At 41.4% G+C, this 17,869-nt stretch overlaps 1 protein-coding gene across 4 annotated transcripts in view; it reads right to left on the bottom strand.

Moving 5' to 3' along the window:
* Positions 1–17,869, bottom strand: part of LOC309578479 (protocadherin alpha-C2-like) — a gene marked incomplete at its 5' end in the record, with an annotated part of 148,128 nt that overhangs the window by 20,471 nt on the left and 109,788 nt on the right. For 3 of the 4 annotated variants that reach the window (XM_082291151.1, XM_082291150.1, XM_082291149.1), the window contains 2 exons: positions 14,947–15,035; positions 17,186–17,244. In XM_082291151.1, the coding sequence (XP_082147277.1) occupies positions 14,947–15,035; positions 17,186–17,244 (148 nt within the window). Of the gene's footprint in view, positions 1–14,946; positions 15,036–17,183; positions 17,245–17,869 lie in introns of all 4 variants that reach the window. The other variant, XM_082291152.1, reaches the window with a different exon arrangement.

The following is a 17,869-nucleotide window of genomic DNA, read 5'->3' as shown; positions in this document are numbered from 1 at the left end:
TGACTTCAGCTTGGTTTAAGAAACGTATCATTAGAGGGAATGGAAGGGGAGGAAGAACACAAATGAGTTCTCCCTTCTCTCTTGTGAATATGTTCAGGCAACACTGCAGCCACATGCAAGAGTGACTCTGCCTACTATGATGAATTCCAAGTAATTCTCATGGTTAGTGGGTTTCTTGCCAGCAGCCTGCAACTGCCCACCAGCCACTAAACGTTAATACAATGTTCGGTCACGTTCTCCAATCTAGTATTGCTGCTTATCAGCACTGCTGATTATATTGCAGCTGGCAGCACAATCCATCTGAAATGGAATTGGTCATTGATCAGGCTGCCCAGACAGCAGCTGAATGCCTGGCAGCTCTTTGTGGTGAAGATATCTACTGAGGCTGTCTGGGTCTGCAAAATCATGCCATAGGTGTGATCTTCATCCTATGTTTCCACATTACCAGGTGGATTCTTCTACCTGGTTTGTTTAAGACTGGATGGCTGCTGTATCCAGACTTGGAGTAAATCTTCTTCCATACTCAGTATCACTGCTGGTCTTTCCCAGCAAAGGACAAAGGTTATAGTCTTAAGTGAGAAGTCATGGGTCTGGGTATTTTCACTTCCAGCTGCAAAACAGCATCTCCAGGAGGGATGATAAGACTACTTGAATAATAGTGAAAAAGGGACTTAGTGAACATAGTTCAGCTGATCTTTAACTACCTGCTCAAGGAAATGACAAATTGAGTGTAACACATCACTTCTCTCCACCAGAATTTGCTTGAGCTCACGAGTTTGTGTGACCAACTATCACTGGGATGCTGTCATTGAAACCACAGGAGATTAAAGTTCAACCAAAACCTCATCTTCTGGGTTTTTTTCTGATTTTTAGTTTCTCGCTTGTCTAACTTGTTACAGCATAGCTGTAACTCATCTGCATCTCATCTGTAATTTCTAAATTCGATGTATCGAGTGCTGGAGTTCTATATTCCTCAAGCATATTTCTATTCAACATTCTAGTCCATAAATACACTTCAGACACAACATATTTTAGAAGAAATAATTTTTTCAGGGGGTTACTATACTTCTCAAACCCCTTATCAAATGCTTTATTATTCTTAGACATAGTATCTCTTTCATTGTTTGCATTTTTCTTACTCAGATAATGCAGGTCCTTATCTTTCTTTGCTTTTCATTATCTGTTCTGATCAACACTACAAGATCAGTTCTTGTTTCCCCTTTCTGCCTTATTTTCACAAGTCTGATTCTCTACAAGCACAACAGACCTTTGTTCTGAACATGCAGCTCCACGCATTGTCTGTGGTATCCCTAACCCCTTTTGTGCCAGTAGGAGTTCTTAGCAGCAGCTAATTGAGTTGAAAATCGAGCCTACACAAGCCTCTTCAGGCAGAGCAGTTCCCTGAACCAGCTAATTCTATAGTCAGGGGAAAAGCAACGCTGATTTGATAGAGGACTGGAATATATGGCAAGAACTAAAAGAAAAGCAGAACAAAAAAATCCCAAGATTTCATACAATAGCCTGGATTAGAAGGGACCTTAAACCTCATCTCATTCCAAACCAATGCCACGGGCAGGGACACCTTCCACTACCCCAGGTTGCTCCAAGCCCTGTCCAACCTGGCCTTGAACACTTCCAGGAAGAGATCTAGACAGGTAGAAACTGATAGGGAACTTCATAAAGCCATTCTTTTAGTACACATAACCCCCCTGAAATGCATGCAAGCTCTTCCTAAAGTTGAAACACAGCTCTTTCTAAAAAGTAAAATTACTTGCAGGTAGGACTACAGACATCAGGACAGAAATCAGCTTCCTAATGTTTCTTCAAACTGGTTCATGCAGCTTCTCTCCATCCTCCACCAAGGAAGGAAAAAAAAAAAAGAGGAAGAGCAGCAAAATTCTGTCATGCTCATGACATCTGTGCGTTACAGACTAGGGATTTTTATTTTGGTTTCCTAGCAACTCTGAAGGCCAATTCAGCAGTGATTTTATACTGAGCACCAGTTACAGGGTTGCTTCAGCTCCTCTCAGAGCGAGACTTCAGAACCTTTAACTGCCTCCTCCTCTTCTTTAATGCACAAGTGCAATCTTAGGCTGACTGGTAAATTAGTAACACCTACGTTTTATTTTACCTACATTCCATCCTCTGATGATTTTTTATTCCACATGGAAAAATGATGAAGAGCTCTTAAGCTAGTACTTAATCAAATTAGTCAGGGGAAATAAACAAATGGAAAGGAGGATCTGCAGATTACAATGGAGCTATCATCAAAGGAGATCAAAGCCAGAGCTGACCTCACATCGTAGCTATGAAGGAGCCAGACACAGTTTCTGCAATGTCTGTTACAAATTCTTGCCATCTGTGAATGGTAAAAGGAGAAAAGCCAGGCAAGAATAACGAGGTTAACTCTAGACCTTGATGAGCACTAAGCTTTTAAAATTATATTTGACATATAATTTCAAGATTCATAAAAATGCACCAAGAAGTAAACACTCGGAGCATCAGTATTTATGGCTGGGAATATCTTTTCCACTGAGACCAGCCACAAAGCTGGCAGAAATGCTCCGAGCTTTCCATCACACTGTCTAGCCAACATGCCTCAGAGAAGATCAGAAGTTGACCTGCATGGATTTAGTCTGCACAGCCCACTGGCCTCCCTGCTAGGGCTGCCAATTAGTTTCAGCTGTGACAGTGTTTTCTCCGACGCGGCAAATTGCCAGTGGGGAACTGGATTAAGATCACCAAATTACCTTGCCTGTCAGCCCAGAAGTAAGCAGCTCTCTTTGCCATTTACAGGTCTCCTGGCTAGGTCCAGGTGCAGTTTGAAAGCCTGTACACCAGGATGGATGCACTGATTTACAGTGTGGAACAACAGAAATATGCTTTGTTCTGTCTCCAGACTTCACTGCTGAAAATAGTTTTACTGTCTAACTGCACCTGCACTCTTCAGAGGGGAAAAGGCAGGGACCCAGAGCAGTCACCAGCACGTGTGGTCCTTGTGAAACTCTGCCACCTTTCTTGCCCCACAGAAAATCAGTTCAATTAAAAGCAAAAGGCGATGTTCCTCACGGTGCTTTATTTCCCCTAACTGAAGTCTGGGCATAAATGAAGCAGATAATCTGACACTAATGTTATTAATTTATTTTAATTCTTTGGTTTCCAGCTACGCATGTGGGAGACCCTGCTACCTACTTAGCATAAATTTGCAGCAAGATAATAATCTACTGAGAACAGGTAATTTTCACCGTGAAGAGATGACATTATGCATGGTAACTAGAGAGAAAAAATCACCTGGAAACCGAATCAGCAGGCTGGTGCTGGCCCACTCCTCTTGCTGATAGTCTATGCATGATGCAGTCACAGGTTTTTTTGAGAGAATTTATCCTCTACATGTGACTGAAGACATTTGACTCTGGGCATTTGGAAAGGACACTGTAATCATTGGAGCCTGTCTGCTTATATTGTCAGAGAGAACAACAGGAGCAGTTTGAAATGGAATGGTGTGGACAATTCGGCTGCAGTAGTTATTAATTATGACCACTTAACCACCACTATGGGTGTGCAAATTGATTTACCACTAAAATGTCAGTCTCTTGCTCCTGAGAGCATACTGGATCACAAATGCAGCACGAGATGGTGAAAAGCAGAGAGCAGGAGGGAGGAGAATGTACTCTGCGACCGCAAATCCCAAGATGTGTTTAATGTGTAATGTTCCTTGGTAAAGAAAATTCCAGTTTGGATTTCGGTTCTTAAAAGCAAAGTTGTAAGGTCTACAGGCAGGGTTTGAAGGAAGGTTGGGGGAGGAATTGTTTATTCTGCATTTTTCAGTATTATGAAAATATTTTTAATATTTATTTTGCCATTTTTCACTCACTGCCTTTGGTCAAAACTTCTTTCATTTTACTGTGTCTTACAACATTCTTCCTTTAAACTCAGCTACCATATTCAAGTGATTATATGGAACAAAAACATCAGACAATTTAATCAAGGGAACTAAAGAAGGCTCATGGCTTTCCTGATTGTTTGTAAGTGTAGTCTGGGTTCTGGATTTTCAAGTGCCTCTCAATGCATTAAAAATCTGCATATGAAAAAACTGCTGATTTTTCTGCATATGAAAAAACTGCTGAAATACGAAATTACTTGAAGATCAGAGCTTGCATCTTGGAAATAACTAGCTGTTTCTTTTTTCAAGGTTTGAATAATTTAGCTAGAATAAGCCCTCCAAAGGACCAGGCACTAAGCCAAGGAGGTGGGGTTACAGGATAAGAAGGCATAACCTACCTAAGGCAAAATCCCTTGGCCAGCTCTAGTAACCACAGGGACAAATGCAGAGACGGAAGGGCAGAGGACCTCTCTTGCCCTTAATTGTCTAAGTGAGCCTAAGGAGATTAGCTGCACAATTAGGTATCTAATTAGTGCCACTCCCAGCCAGGACAGCAGCCTGTTTTCCGTGTGCTTCAGTATTATACACCTGAGGTCTGACCTATAAATGGAGTTTGAACTCCCTTTGCAGCCCCTCAAATCCCACCTCACTCTATGCTGCAGGATAGCACACACACCACAAGAGAGTCTCTGAATCCATTGGCACAGGATTTGCTTGTCAGGAAACAAATCTTGCTTTTTCAAAGACTCCTTTTCAGAACAGCCCAAAAAGAAGTCATATGAGACAGAACTGGGACACAAACAGCAAATCATAGAAGGGCTTGGGGTGGAAGGGACCTTAAAGCTCAGTTAGTCCCAACCCCTGCCACGAGCAGGGACACTTTCCACTATCCCAGGTTCCTCCAAGCCCCTGGCCTTTAACACTTCCAGGGATGGAGCAGCTGCATTTTCTCTGGGCAACCTGTGTCAGTACCTCACCACCCTTCTTATTAAGAAGAAAGAACTTCTTAACATCCAACCTAAACCTACTCTACGTTTGAAGCCAATCCCCCTTGTCCTGTCACTCCACACCCTTATTCTTTTGAAGCGCTTATCCTGTTCCTAGTAACCAACTCAATAAAAATACAAGCAAGTTAATTTTGTCATATTCACACCACTCTCAGTCAGTTCTGTTCTAGCTCCAGTCTCCACAGCTTTGTTGTGGGATGACCTGCTGCTGTTAACTGGTTTGCTCTGGTCACCTCTTTGTATCTGACCCCAGCACTGCATGCTGAGTGGGGACATTCAGGCTGCACCCTTGTGTTCTCTGAACCTGTTCTATCTACCTGTGCAAACAGAAGCAGCACACTCTTTTTCTCAGCACAAGCACATAGGAACAGTTCCACAAGACCACAAAGGGTTTCTGGTGTGGTTTTTTTTGCTTCCTAATCAACCCATTTATTTTGCTAGTTGCGTGTGCATGCTAAGAGGGGATGCTTTTAGGGATGGCTGACTGTAATTATATAAGACAAGAGCAGAGAAGCTGCATTCAGATTCATTTCCTCCACAGCCAGAGCCTTGATTTTCTGAGAATTAAATCCCCATAATGAAGGGGAAGCCTTTGCGTGCTGCTATTGCTGTTCTACATCTCTCATTACACCCTCCGAGTGCACACAAGTAATGACCAAATGAGTTCAGGGTTTAGCTCTTGAAGTAAAATCAGCATCTCTAGGTCAATGTTACATAAATAGCCAGAATGTGTGCTGGAAAAACATCCACGTATTGCTTTCTCTGCCTCATGCAGCCCTGTTCTGGAGTCTCAACAAAACAAGGGGATGGCCAAGAGATCAGAGAGGTTCAAAAGAGAGAAACATCATTATAAGAATCATAGAATGGCTTGGGTTGGAAGGGGCCTTGAAGACCATGTCATTTTAACCTCCCTGCCATCAGCAGGGACACCTTCCACTAGACCAGGTTGCTCCAAGTCCCATCCAGCCCGGCCTTGGACACTGCCAGGGATCCAGGGGCAGCCACAGCTTCTCTGGGCACCCTGTGCCAGGGCCTCACCACCCTCAAAGGAAAGAATTTCTTCCTAATATCTAATCTAAACCTACTCTGTCATTGTGAAGCAATTCCCCCTTGTCCTGTCACTCCGTGCTCCTGTAAAAAGTCTCTCTCCCATGACCCAGAGGAACATGAAGCAGCCTCTGCTTGCATCTTCAAAAGCAGGGCTTGGGAGCTGCTAAAGGTCTGAGTGCACAAGCACAGGGCCTGTAAGCACTGCAGTGAGACAGGAGGGCTGGAACAATAACTGCCCAGTGTTCAGGAAGTCCTGACCTAATGGACTCTCCATGGCTCAGCAGGCTGGAACGGAGCTGCGAGGGAGAGCCCCAAAACAGTCTGACAGTGCTGTTATTTTTTGCTCAGTGAGAACATTTTGGGCCAGGTAGATGCTGATCAACAGCCCCATAGAGGACTCTGTGATAAGAGTAATTTTAGTTTTGCTGTACTTTGTTTTTCCTCTTTTTAAACCAGGATAATGAACGTGTCCTTTCCCTTGTGTTCCCAGACTTCGTCTGCCCTGCTCATGTCAGTGGCAAGTTCCTTAAGGCAAGGCTTGTCTTTTGCTATTTGTATGGGCTTTGTGTAGCACCATCTGACCTGAGAGGCACTGCCACACTACAACATTAACAACAGACGCTGAAGCAATGCCTGCTTACAAAAATAAACACATGAAAAATACATTTATGACCCTTGTGTACAGCAAAGTGCTGCACACAGGCAGACACCCATTAAGAGAAGATTCAATATCAGAGAGTGGTCTGGACTCCCTCAACCTCTTTTCTGCTTCCATCACTTGCCATATAAATACATTCCAGATCAGAATTTCTTAGCATTACTTAGAAATGTCCTTATTTTATCCATCTGTTCTCTATCAGATAGTAAAATGTATATTGCAAGAGACAACAGGGTTAAAATTCATCTGGGATCATAAATACCATAGGTTGTTTTAACATTTACTTGAGTATATTTTCTTTAAAAAAAAAATCAAAATAGAATAAAATTAAGCCCACAGCAGTAGAGAGAGAGATAAAAAACAACCTCCAAACCATGCACACAAAAACGAGGCACAACAGGGAAAAAATAAAGCAGCTGTAACCTCAAGTGGAAACAATTTGATTACCATCAATTCCCTGAAGTACTGACCAGATAAACACTTGTTTAGTTTATAAGTTCTGACAAGATCACAACCCCAGGTAGTACAGTGGCAAGGGAGTGATTTTTCTATTTATTTATTGAAACTGCTGAGAAAATAATAAAGACAGGAATAAAAATCTATGTCTTCTGTGTAGCTGCAAAATATTACCAGTAGGCAGACAAGGCAAACTCACTGGTATTGTTACCAAGATCACAAGGAAACACATGTCTAATGCAAAAGACAGTGAAAAAGTTGCTTAGATTTGAAAATCTGACTTTCTTGTACTTATAAAATAATGTTCTACCAGATGTCGAAGAAGTAATCACATCATCTGGCAAATGTTATATTTGCCCCCCCACCCCCTTTTTATGTTTTTCTCAGTTATGAGAAGTATTTTTATTTTTTAAGTGTGAATTTAACCTCCATTTTGAGGAAGCAAAAAGATTATTACAGGAAAGGAGGAATTAAGTAGACAAGCAGTTATAGCCATTAAACTTTCTCCTAGTGCCTAAACATAGAAATTATAGCCAGATAAACTGCTTATGTAAAATCTCTTTATCAGTTCTTAAAATGACAAAGTCTGGAGCTGCAGCAGCTTTTGTCCACAGTTTCAGAAGACTTTCTTCATGTTGTTCAGTCACAGAAAACCTCTAGCCTTCTGCCCCCTTTACTCTTACTTCATTCCTGGTTTTAGAAAATTTGCAGGTCCCCAGTGTTATTAACATCTCAGCTGCAGCTATCAGTCCTACCTTTAAGAAACCTTCATTGAAACAATCACCCCATGGGGGGATCAGAAGTTGGACTTCATCTCCAGCTGGGAAAATTCAACAACTGGCTCCAGTCAGGGACAAATGTGGCCCCAATCCAAATGGAAAGATGCACATAGACAGGGTCTGGACTAAATGATGCGATGCACAAATGCATTCTGCATTGCCTGGGCCTAATGAGAAAGGTAAATTCTTCTCACAAATATTTGCAGCAGGTGAAATCAAGAACTGGCCATTGTACATGAAGACATAAACTCTTCCAAGACCATTGCTTTGACAGTCAAAATTAACACAAAGTCTTATTCAAATACATTAAGTCAAAGAGACCACACAATCTAGAAGTTTCCAGCATTAGCCTTTTCCAAATTCTGATGAGTCCTATCTTTTTTTCCTCACACTGAGCCTTCAAGGACTAAGGTATTACACGCTATTAAATCTCTCATCCATGTCATCTCATTTACTCGGTACACGCTGCTGAAAAGTAATGGACCCCTTGATAAAGATCACAAGCACTATTTCAGGTCAGTCATGAGGGTTTTGCAGCTAAGAGGAAGATAAATTAACAGAAAGTAAATTTAACTTTAGCCAAGTCATGACTGCACTTTCTGTATATTATCATCTATCACCCCCTCCTTTCTTTGCTCACTCAGCTGAACAGAAATCTAAACTAACCTATTAATTTACCCAGTCCCAACTCCAAATATTGAAAGACCAAAGTGCTGGCTCAACCACAGTTTGGATGGGGTGAAGCAGATGAGTTTCTGGTCATAACAGTCATCAGCTTTGATCAGTATATCAAGTTGCATTTGTCATAAAAATATGTACTTTTGACATGCTCTTTTGAAAAAATCCTTTTGATTTCAAAATGCTTTTCTTCAGTCTAAGTAGCATTTGAAATTCTCAGTCCTCTCCAGCTTCCATCAGGCTGTCAAAATGAGAAGCATTTATCCCTGAAAATTCTTAGTTCAGTATGAAATATTGAAAAGGTGATGTGGGGCCAAGCTGGTGATCTACATTTCAACATTCCTGAAATAACAGTACAGAGGGGAGACAGTGGACAGATGAGCAGGAAGAAACCAAAGTCATTAGATGGAAGGAATAAACAAGAAAATTTAGAAAGAGAGAGAGGTACATACTTGGCAAACCAGATAGGTAACAAGAAAGAAGTGAAAATGGAGCAAACAGAAGTGGAAAGCCAAAAAGCAGGAAGTATGCAGGGAATGTCCTGGGAATGAAGTGTTCTGGGAATAGGGGCAAAACTGAGGACTGTACATCATGTCGAAGGTCTCAGCAACTGGCTGGAATTGACTTGAGAATCCAATGACCAAAATCTAAACATAAAATAAAAGAAAGGGATGTAGCCCTATATAACCCTTGCAGATCATTTCTATTTCAGTTTGTGTCGTTGCACTGCATCTACCCAAGTAAGCTGGCATGATTTCCTTTCCCAGACTCCACTGAGCTGATAGATACTGCAGCTTCAAATAATTACTTCAGTGTGCTTAGTGGGGATGATTTTTTCCATGATACAAGAGGCTGTGAACAAAACCTCTGTGGTACTTTCCTATGTAGTCTTAGGAGCTGCTTAGAACTTTCATTTTGGGAATTTATTAAATCACTGATTTGAAGATTAATTATCATGAGAAACAGAAATAACTAGGCTGTTCTGTATTTCCCCTATTCTGTTCTTTAAAATATTACACATACTATCACAGTGTTTCTTAGACCACTCGAGGTATGGATTTTAGGGCTGATATTTTGCTTTCTATATATTTCTGCTTTTGAAGACTGGAATTATGAAATTCCATAGAAAACTGGTTATTAATTTAAAAAATAAGAAGAGGCTTTAGATATGCACAGCTGCATTTTCTAGCTCCTTCCATTTTAAACAGCTGCAGCATCCTGCAACAAACCAAGAACCCAGTTTTGTATTCTGGGTTGCTAATTAGTTATTATCTTTTATAGCTTTAATCAATGAACTGCTAAAGCTAAGCCAGAGCAGTGTACTCTGCTGTTATTTGTAAATTAACCTTTAACAGTCTCAAAGAAACAGCACTTTCAGCCCCTGAACATTCTTTGCAGTGACTGCTTGATGAGTCTTAATCGCACCCTTTTTCTGTAGATGAGGAAGGTCATTTGAAGAAGGGGAATAGAAACTCACTGACATTTAGGAAGAAATTGTCCTCCACTTACAGCCACAGTGTAAAGCTTTATCATATGAAATATGTCACAACTTAGGTCTCATCATCCTCTAAGTTATTTTCTTAGGCTCTTTAAACCTGATTTTCAGAAGACTAATTCAGGGGCCAAGAGCTTTGTGACAGTGCTGTGGGACCCTGTGAGCCTCTACCATAATGCCTGCCTGATTTCAAGACCAGTGTCTGCTCTAACATCGAGAGTCAACACTCCCCCAATACTTTTCATTCCTTCTGTGCTGCTGTTACATGAACTCAAAGATGCAGACAAAGTCAAATGGGCATTCCATGAAAAGAACAACTGCGGTGCAGCTTTCTGTCCCACTCATCACTATCTATTACCCAGCCCCAGTGTGCCAATCTTTCTTCCAGTGACCTGTGCTCAGTAGTCACTTAAAAATCGACACTGTGCCATTCCCAATGCTATCTGCCTCCTGCAGACCTTCTGGCATCTCTTCCAATTGTTTCTCTCTACCAGATCCTCTGTGCTCACCTTTCTATGCAAGCTTTTTACTGGTGTCCCCTCTCATGCCCTTAGAGATCTGCTCGGATCTCTCCTTACACTATCATCCTATATCTCATCTGGGCCCTTATCACAGTTTCATTGGGACAAAGTATCTCTTTCAGATACAATATTCTTATTCAGGTTGGATTTACTTGCTTGACATCCAAAGTAGTCTGTGAAACAGAGAATTGGGATTGCCACAACTAGCAGTGGACAATTATAATGATTTCTTTCCCTATCAAGGCATTCTTGGACATTTTTCTTAAAATCCACACAAGAACCCCTCTCCTTACTTCACAGTTTTCCCACAGTCATTCTGTTCACAACACCCTACCCCAAACCAGCAGTACAAAACTCATGAGGAAGACTGACTTTACCTTTCAGGCCATTTTGCTTATTTGACATATTTACAGTTGCCTCACATTTAATTTTCAGAATTCATCACTTATTCTGCATCTCATGCCCCATCAATGGAGCTTGCCTGCATTCCAGGTGATTGCAGCAGGAACCATCCTCTGAGAACAATACAAATATTCCAGAGAAACTGTAGTTCCCAGCATAAACCCAAGTCTAGGGGTAAGTGGGCAAGGAATACCCCTAGCTAGCATGGCACATGTGAGAAGGTCACAGTTAGGCAGGAAGTAAGGAACAGCAGGAAAAACTGAATAAAACCAGGAAAATCTGTGAGACACACAAATTTCAGAGGAAAAACACTGAAAGAGTCCGATTTGGGGTGATGGGAGGCAAAGAGCTTTGTATAAAGGGACCTTATAAATCATCTTGTTTCACACCCTTGCCATGGGACACCTTCCACTAGCCCAGGTTGCTCCAAGCCCCATACAAACTGGCCTTGAACACTTCCAGGGATGAGACAGCCACAGATTCTCTGGGCACCCTGTGCCAGGGCCTCACCACCCTCACAGGGAAAAATTTCTTTCTGCAGTGCTCCCAACCAGTCCATGATGGGCTGTCTGGTGTCCTCGCATCCTTGGGAGAGCCCAGGCAGTGCAGACAGGCTCTGTTAAAATAATTGCACTGCATCCAACTCTGGGGCCCCAGCACAGGAAGGACAATGATCTGTGGGAGCTTTAAAAAACAGGGTTATCACCTCTCCTCCCCAGCTAATTCCCTGAGAAAAGGAAAAGAAATAGCAGATATATTTAGAAGAATGTTACCACTGCAAAAGCAGAAGTACAAAATTACTGTATTTTAGGATGGCATTTGCCTAGGCAACCTTAATTCAGTCCCTTGTGCATATTTGTAAGGGTAGACACTGAAATCCTAATTTCCTGAAAGTCTGTGGGCTACCTGACATGGGCTTCAGAGATGCCAGCATTTCACCCATAGCTTCACCTACACACTGACAAATTTCAGATGCTGATTTTAGCATGAGATCCTTTCATCTTTTACAGAACTGTCTGAATGGAAGTATTTTATTTTCCCCTCTCTACAAATGGTGTGTGGCCCAGTGTCTTATTTACTGCACACACATGAAGTCTACGTTGAATACAGGATTTGAAATTTCTCATGACTGTTTTTCATCACAAATCCTTATTGTTCTCCTGGGTCTTACTTGTGCTATGAAACCATCTTTAGACTGTTTTTGTGAAGCATTTGCATTACACCAGTTCTGTTTTGTAGATTGGAACCAGCAGCACAGAGAAATACACGCAGATTTGTCTAATGCCTACTAACTCTAAGCTCTGAATTATTCATAAGTCTGATTTATTCAGAAATCTTCAGTGTTTTATGTCTAGAGCAAAATTTCTGTTCATCCTAGTTTCTGTTATGAGCTCTCACCATTTTTGCCAATCAAGCTCCTTTTATTCTGAGTTAGTGATCAAAAAAACAGAGTTCACTCAGATTAGTGGTCATCCAAAGTCTGATAGAATTGTCAAAACTGTCAAAGGACATAGATCAGGAACCAGAAATCTGTCTTCATTCCCTGAACTCACTATACAGTGTGTGGGGGACTAATAGCATGCCCCAGAGAGCTAAACTCAAAGCCAGAGGGAGTTTGAACCTTCCTGTCCCACCTCACCTGGAAGTTTCCTGACTGCAAACCTAAAATCTGTTGGACTGGTGCCTAAGAAGGTGCAAACACAATTAAAAACTGCCAGATCCAAATTCACTGTCCTTTGCATGGATGAAATATTAATAAAGTCAACAGGAATGCTGTCAGTCAAATAAGGACCAGGTTTTGCTTGGGCAACCCATATTTGCTGAAAAACAGGTGATGATGTTCAAGTTCAGCTATATATTAGGAACTAAGGATTTACAGATTTAACACTTGACTTGTTATTACAGGTCTTGAACCTAATAACAAAAAAAGAAAGAACCACTGGAAAAGAGATCTGTGGGAAACTATAGGCAAGATTCTAAATCAGTGGTAGTAATTTGCTAAATATGTGATGTGCTGAGGCTACCAAAGCTAATTAATCCTGCCGTTTCTCCATTAAACACCTGTTTGCTATTAAGGATCAGGGATATCTACAGCTTTTGGGTACAAAGAGAGGAGAAGAATATTATCTGAAACCCACTACCAAAAAAAAAGGTCTAATTAATGTAATATCAGGGTCACTAATCCCTTGGGAGTGGACAAAGACAAAACAAAATAATCTTTGTGCAGGGATGCATTCATTGCACAAGTGCCTCACAAGTCACGGAGGGAAGCAGCATTAGAGCCAAGGGTTACTTCTGCTCAAAGAGATGTTCAGGTTCCCCAAGCAAGTCTAAAATGATAAGACCCAAAAAAGAAGAGCAAGTAGGACTCCAGATAATGGAACAGGGCTCTGGGACCCAAATGTCAATGGACCTTCTCAGATGACAGAACCATCCTACCTTTGCCCTTACATTCAGGTGCCTGGAAATTGGCAGTACCAGCAAGCAAACATCTGGGGAATGTTTGTATCCATATTGAACTGGTGTAAGGCAATACACTGAGTGCTCAGTCAAGGATGATTAGTGCAGCTGAAAGCCTGAGGGAACCCCTTGCAAAGGTTAGAGTGTACTTGTGGTGACATTTTCAAATGCAAGCTCAATAGTCACACACCCCTCATATTCTGCAAAGGCTGTGTCTTCCTGCAAAGCCTGCAACAGAAGGAAGGGCACACAAGCCCCAGGTGATAGCCCAGGGGCCCATTATATACTAAATTAATTTTCAAATCTGTTTCTGCAAACAGCCGTTCTCCAACACAAGTGCAGGTTTTGCTGGGCACCATTAATTTGTGGATGTTGTAACTGTGATTGCAAATCCTCGAGTTGTTCCTCAGCCCCTTATTCAGGTGAAATTCCCCTTTAAGTAAAATGAAAAGTTTGCACCAAAAAGATTAAACAAAGCAACTATCATATTTTTCTCCTGGAGACCCCACTTCCCAGCATTTGAGCTGCCTCTGTGATATGAGCATCACTCCTCATTTGAATTCCTGACTGGCAGAGCTCACAGAGCTGCCATCCAGGGCTCACCACCCTACATAGGGTATCCACTGAGTTTACAGTTCAGTTTGGACACAGCTGAAAACAGTGACTGACTGCTCCTCTATGTCTCTACACTGTTTCTGCTCCAAAATCAAAAGTGAGAATATTTTTTTTGTCTGCACTGCAAAACATCCAGGTGATTTTTTTTCTAAACTCCATGAGAACCCTCTGTCAATTCTTATTGACTGCTGTGAAGTCATCAGTCAGTGACAGAGTAAATAAAGCTGCATTCTAAACCATGCTTTTAGTAATTTATTTTGACAAATAAATAACGTTTTAGTTTCCATCATCGTGTATTAGTGAATGAAAACAGCTAGTAAAAAAATTAGGTCTGATTTCACCACAGGAAAGTAAAATGAGAAGAGACATTCAAAGAGATTTACTGGCTTTGTAAAAATAACAAAAGGAAAACTGATAAGCTCCTAGCCCAGTTTTACTGCTCTTTTGAAATGGAGGGCAAATCAGCTCTGGAATACACACACCTGAATACACACATCAGAACTGAACCATTATTCCATCATTCCATTACACAAACCAGTAACCTCCAAAAGCAGGGTGAAAGCTGGGATCAGGGACTCTTATCTCCAGTGCTCATCTGAGACTGAGTAAAGAAGAAGATGTATTTTATGCTTTGTTGTTCCACTCTATTTAGATTCCACAGATTAATTTACAAGAACTTTATATCCAGATCACGGAATATTCTGAGTTGGAAGGGATCCACAAGGATCATCAAGTCCAAGTCCTAAGTGAATGGCTCCTATTTCATACAGGGATTGGGCCCACAGCCTTGGGGTTATTAGCACCATGCTCTGACCAGCTGAGCTCACCTGAGGGTCTTCACTCAGAGATACCAAACAGAGGAAAAATTAACTAGAAGCATCAGGAGGTCTACTGCAGTTAACATTAGTTCTTCACAAATATTCTGGATTTTCACATCCTTACCTGCTGTAGCACTGGAGACTGTTGGCCACTGCTGATCAGGCCCTGCTGGTCCTCCACGCAGGACTCCTGCCTCCTCCATATGCACAGCACTGGATAAGCAAATATCACAGTTGGATTATACAGTTCCCTTCTGCCCTGGACTTCACAGCATTTCCCTTTCCTGTCACTCTTCAAAGTTCACAACTATTTATCACTGTGCAGCTACTCCTACAGTATTACATGATGTTAGCAGCACGAGAACCAGCTGTTTTGACTTGCAAAAAATACCTTTGATTATTTACTAAAACACAGTTGTGGAGTAACTTATAAAACAAACACCTGCAGGACACTTTCCTCTCATTGACTGGGAGTCACTAACAAGGAAGTGACACATCTTTGCTATTAGGATGTAGCAACATTAGGCAAATGATTAAAAAGTTGGTGGAGTTAGTTCTGATCTTCTGTCATTGTGCCATTTTAACAGATCCCACCTTCCTGGGTTACTGCACATTTCTCGTGAGCAATTCAGGAAGAGAAATACATTTTCTCAAATGCAAAATCTAACACAGCAAATTTTACAGTGTCACATCATGAGCACTGGGCGTTGAAAGCACCAATTTGCACCTTACATGGAAGGAAAAGAAAAAATCTGCTATTTTTAATGCAAAACTAAGCATTATATTTATATGCAGTTCCTTAAGAGAAACAGGATTCTGTGACTGTGTCCCTGTCTCTGCTTATTGGCTTCGCACTCCCTTTCACACTTCCAGCTGAACTCAAGGGGCCGTTTCATCCAAATGTGGCAGACATCAAGGGTACCAAATTTCTACAAGTTTTATGAAAAATCAGCATTTTATGAAAACCATCAGCTGGGCAGGGCACACAGGCTCAGAACCTGAGGTTTCAGGTAAGGACAGGGGCTGCTGATGCGAGAGAGCAGAGGAACATCTACAATCTCCCAGAAAGGCCCCATTAGTCTTGTGGGATGAATGGTTTTAAATAAGCTCTTACTTTTCATTAATTGTTCAAGCAGCTTCAGACAAGAACTTGAACTTTGTATAGAAAGGAATGTGGATCCCCAAGAGCATGCCTGACTCAGGACCAGCAGATAAGGCGCTCAGGTAGGCAGAATTCCTTCTTCAGGATCCTGCTCCCCAGACTGTTCATTGATTTTGCAGTTATGGATTACAAAAAAAATTGAAAGTCACAGCAGGAATATAAAAGAAAGAAAACAGCTTGCCCAGTAGGCTACAAAGTCAAGCTTGCTCTGTCTTCCTTTGCTTTTGGTCCTTGAGGTTTAGATTCCTTTTCACACAGCATCTCAAAGTCAGTTGGGAGTCACTCTGTGTCCTCACCCACATGAAGCACAGTGTGACTCTGAATTTAGGACTTGATTCTTATAAAAACCCTTCTGCCCTCTGGATAATGGACAAAGGCACAGTACCACTGCACCAACAATTTTGAGGAACTCATACCACCCTCACTTTGTGATGCCACTAGGAATGACTGCAGCCTTATGACTGCATCTAAACCTGTATGGGAATCTTACTAATCACATCAGATTGCAACTGAATTTAGACCCAGTTTTCTAGTCTGCTTAGGGAGAGCAAAAATACTGTTTGATTTAGGCTCTACAGAAACAATTTTAGTATAATTCTCTTTTTCCAAGTGTACTGAGTAGAAAATTATAGCAGACTGCTTGCGATATTAAGCAGCAGATTTTCAAAGATGTCTAAAGAGATTTGGACAAAACCCCCACTTTTCCTTCTTTGAAAATCCATCTCATATCTTCAAAAAGTCCTTTCAACTGTATTAATCTTCTTGATTGCACCATGTGGTTAATAAACCTGCTGCAGGAGCAGCTACTTTTATGGTAATGAGAAACAAGAAGATGGAAATGCAGACTGACTATTGAAACATCAGCACTGATGATTACAGGGAGCTTTAAAATGAACAAAAAGTATATAATGACAATTAAATGATTCAATAATTGGAACAATTATGCCTTGACAGTCAACAGATACAAAAGCAGAAGGTAAAAAGAAAGAACAGCACAGCTCTACAGGAGCACAATAACAGCATAAGATGCAAGTCAGACTGAATCTGTAGCATGTGGAGATTGGAAGTGGCAGCAGCAGAACTCAGGTGCTTTCCATCTAAGCATAGATATCATCAATCTAGGGCATCAGAAGAAACTCTGTCCTTTTCACAGAGGAAAAAACCACAGAATTCCCCTTCTCTGGAGAAACACCACACATACCTTTGCATTCCTGCCCTCAGGGACGCAGAGTAGCGCCAGTCCGGATTGGGGTGTTTTGGCTGTAGAAACATAAGCCCAGGACAATGCTGTTAGTGTCAGTAAAACACACTAAAAATCATATGCATCTGGCTAATTTTGTCAGAAAAGCCTATATGGATATACCCAATTTTTGTGAATTGCCAAATCTTTCTACAAATCTAAAGAAACTTTCAAATGGGCACACAGGGAGTGTCTCTGTAATAAACTTGTCTGCATGCCAAGGCCTTTGGCTAGAGATCATCTCTGTGGAACATTTAATGCTGCAAACTGGTGGAAAGTTATCTCACACATTTATCAACATTTTGGGCATAGGATGAAAAACCAACATCATAAATCCAGAAGTACACTGTTTGTTTACCTGATAAGGTGAGAAAACGGGAACTTCTGCACTGAATAGTAAAAATGTAGCTCCCTGTGAGGGGGACATGTGGGGCAGCGAGGTTTCTGCTGGAATTCAGTGTACTGCAGAGGACTGCAATGGATGGTATCAGATTTGCAGACTGCAGCAAGTCTTTTATTAAGGACAGACATGTTCATAATACCAAAACCTATTAGATTCTCCATATTCATGAGAGGGCATAAGAGGTAGAAGGGGAAAACAGCCAGCAATACCCTCTGACCAACAAACCTCAGCATATGCTGATG

This window comes from Coloeus monedula, assembly GCF_965178545.1.
Source record: "Coloeus monedula genome assembly, chromosome: 15".
NCBI lineage: Eukaryota > Metazoa > Chordata > Aves > Passeriformes > Corvidae > Coloeus > Coloeus monedula.
Note: the sequence above shows the minus strand (reverse complement) of the source record. Positions and strands in the feature narration are given on the sequence as shown.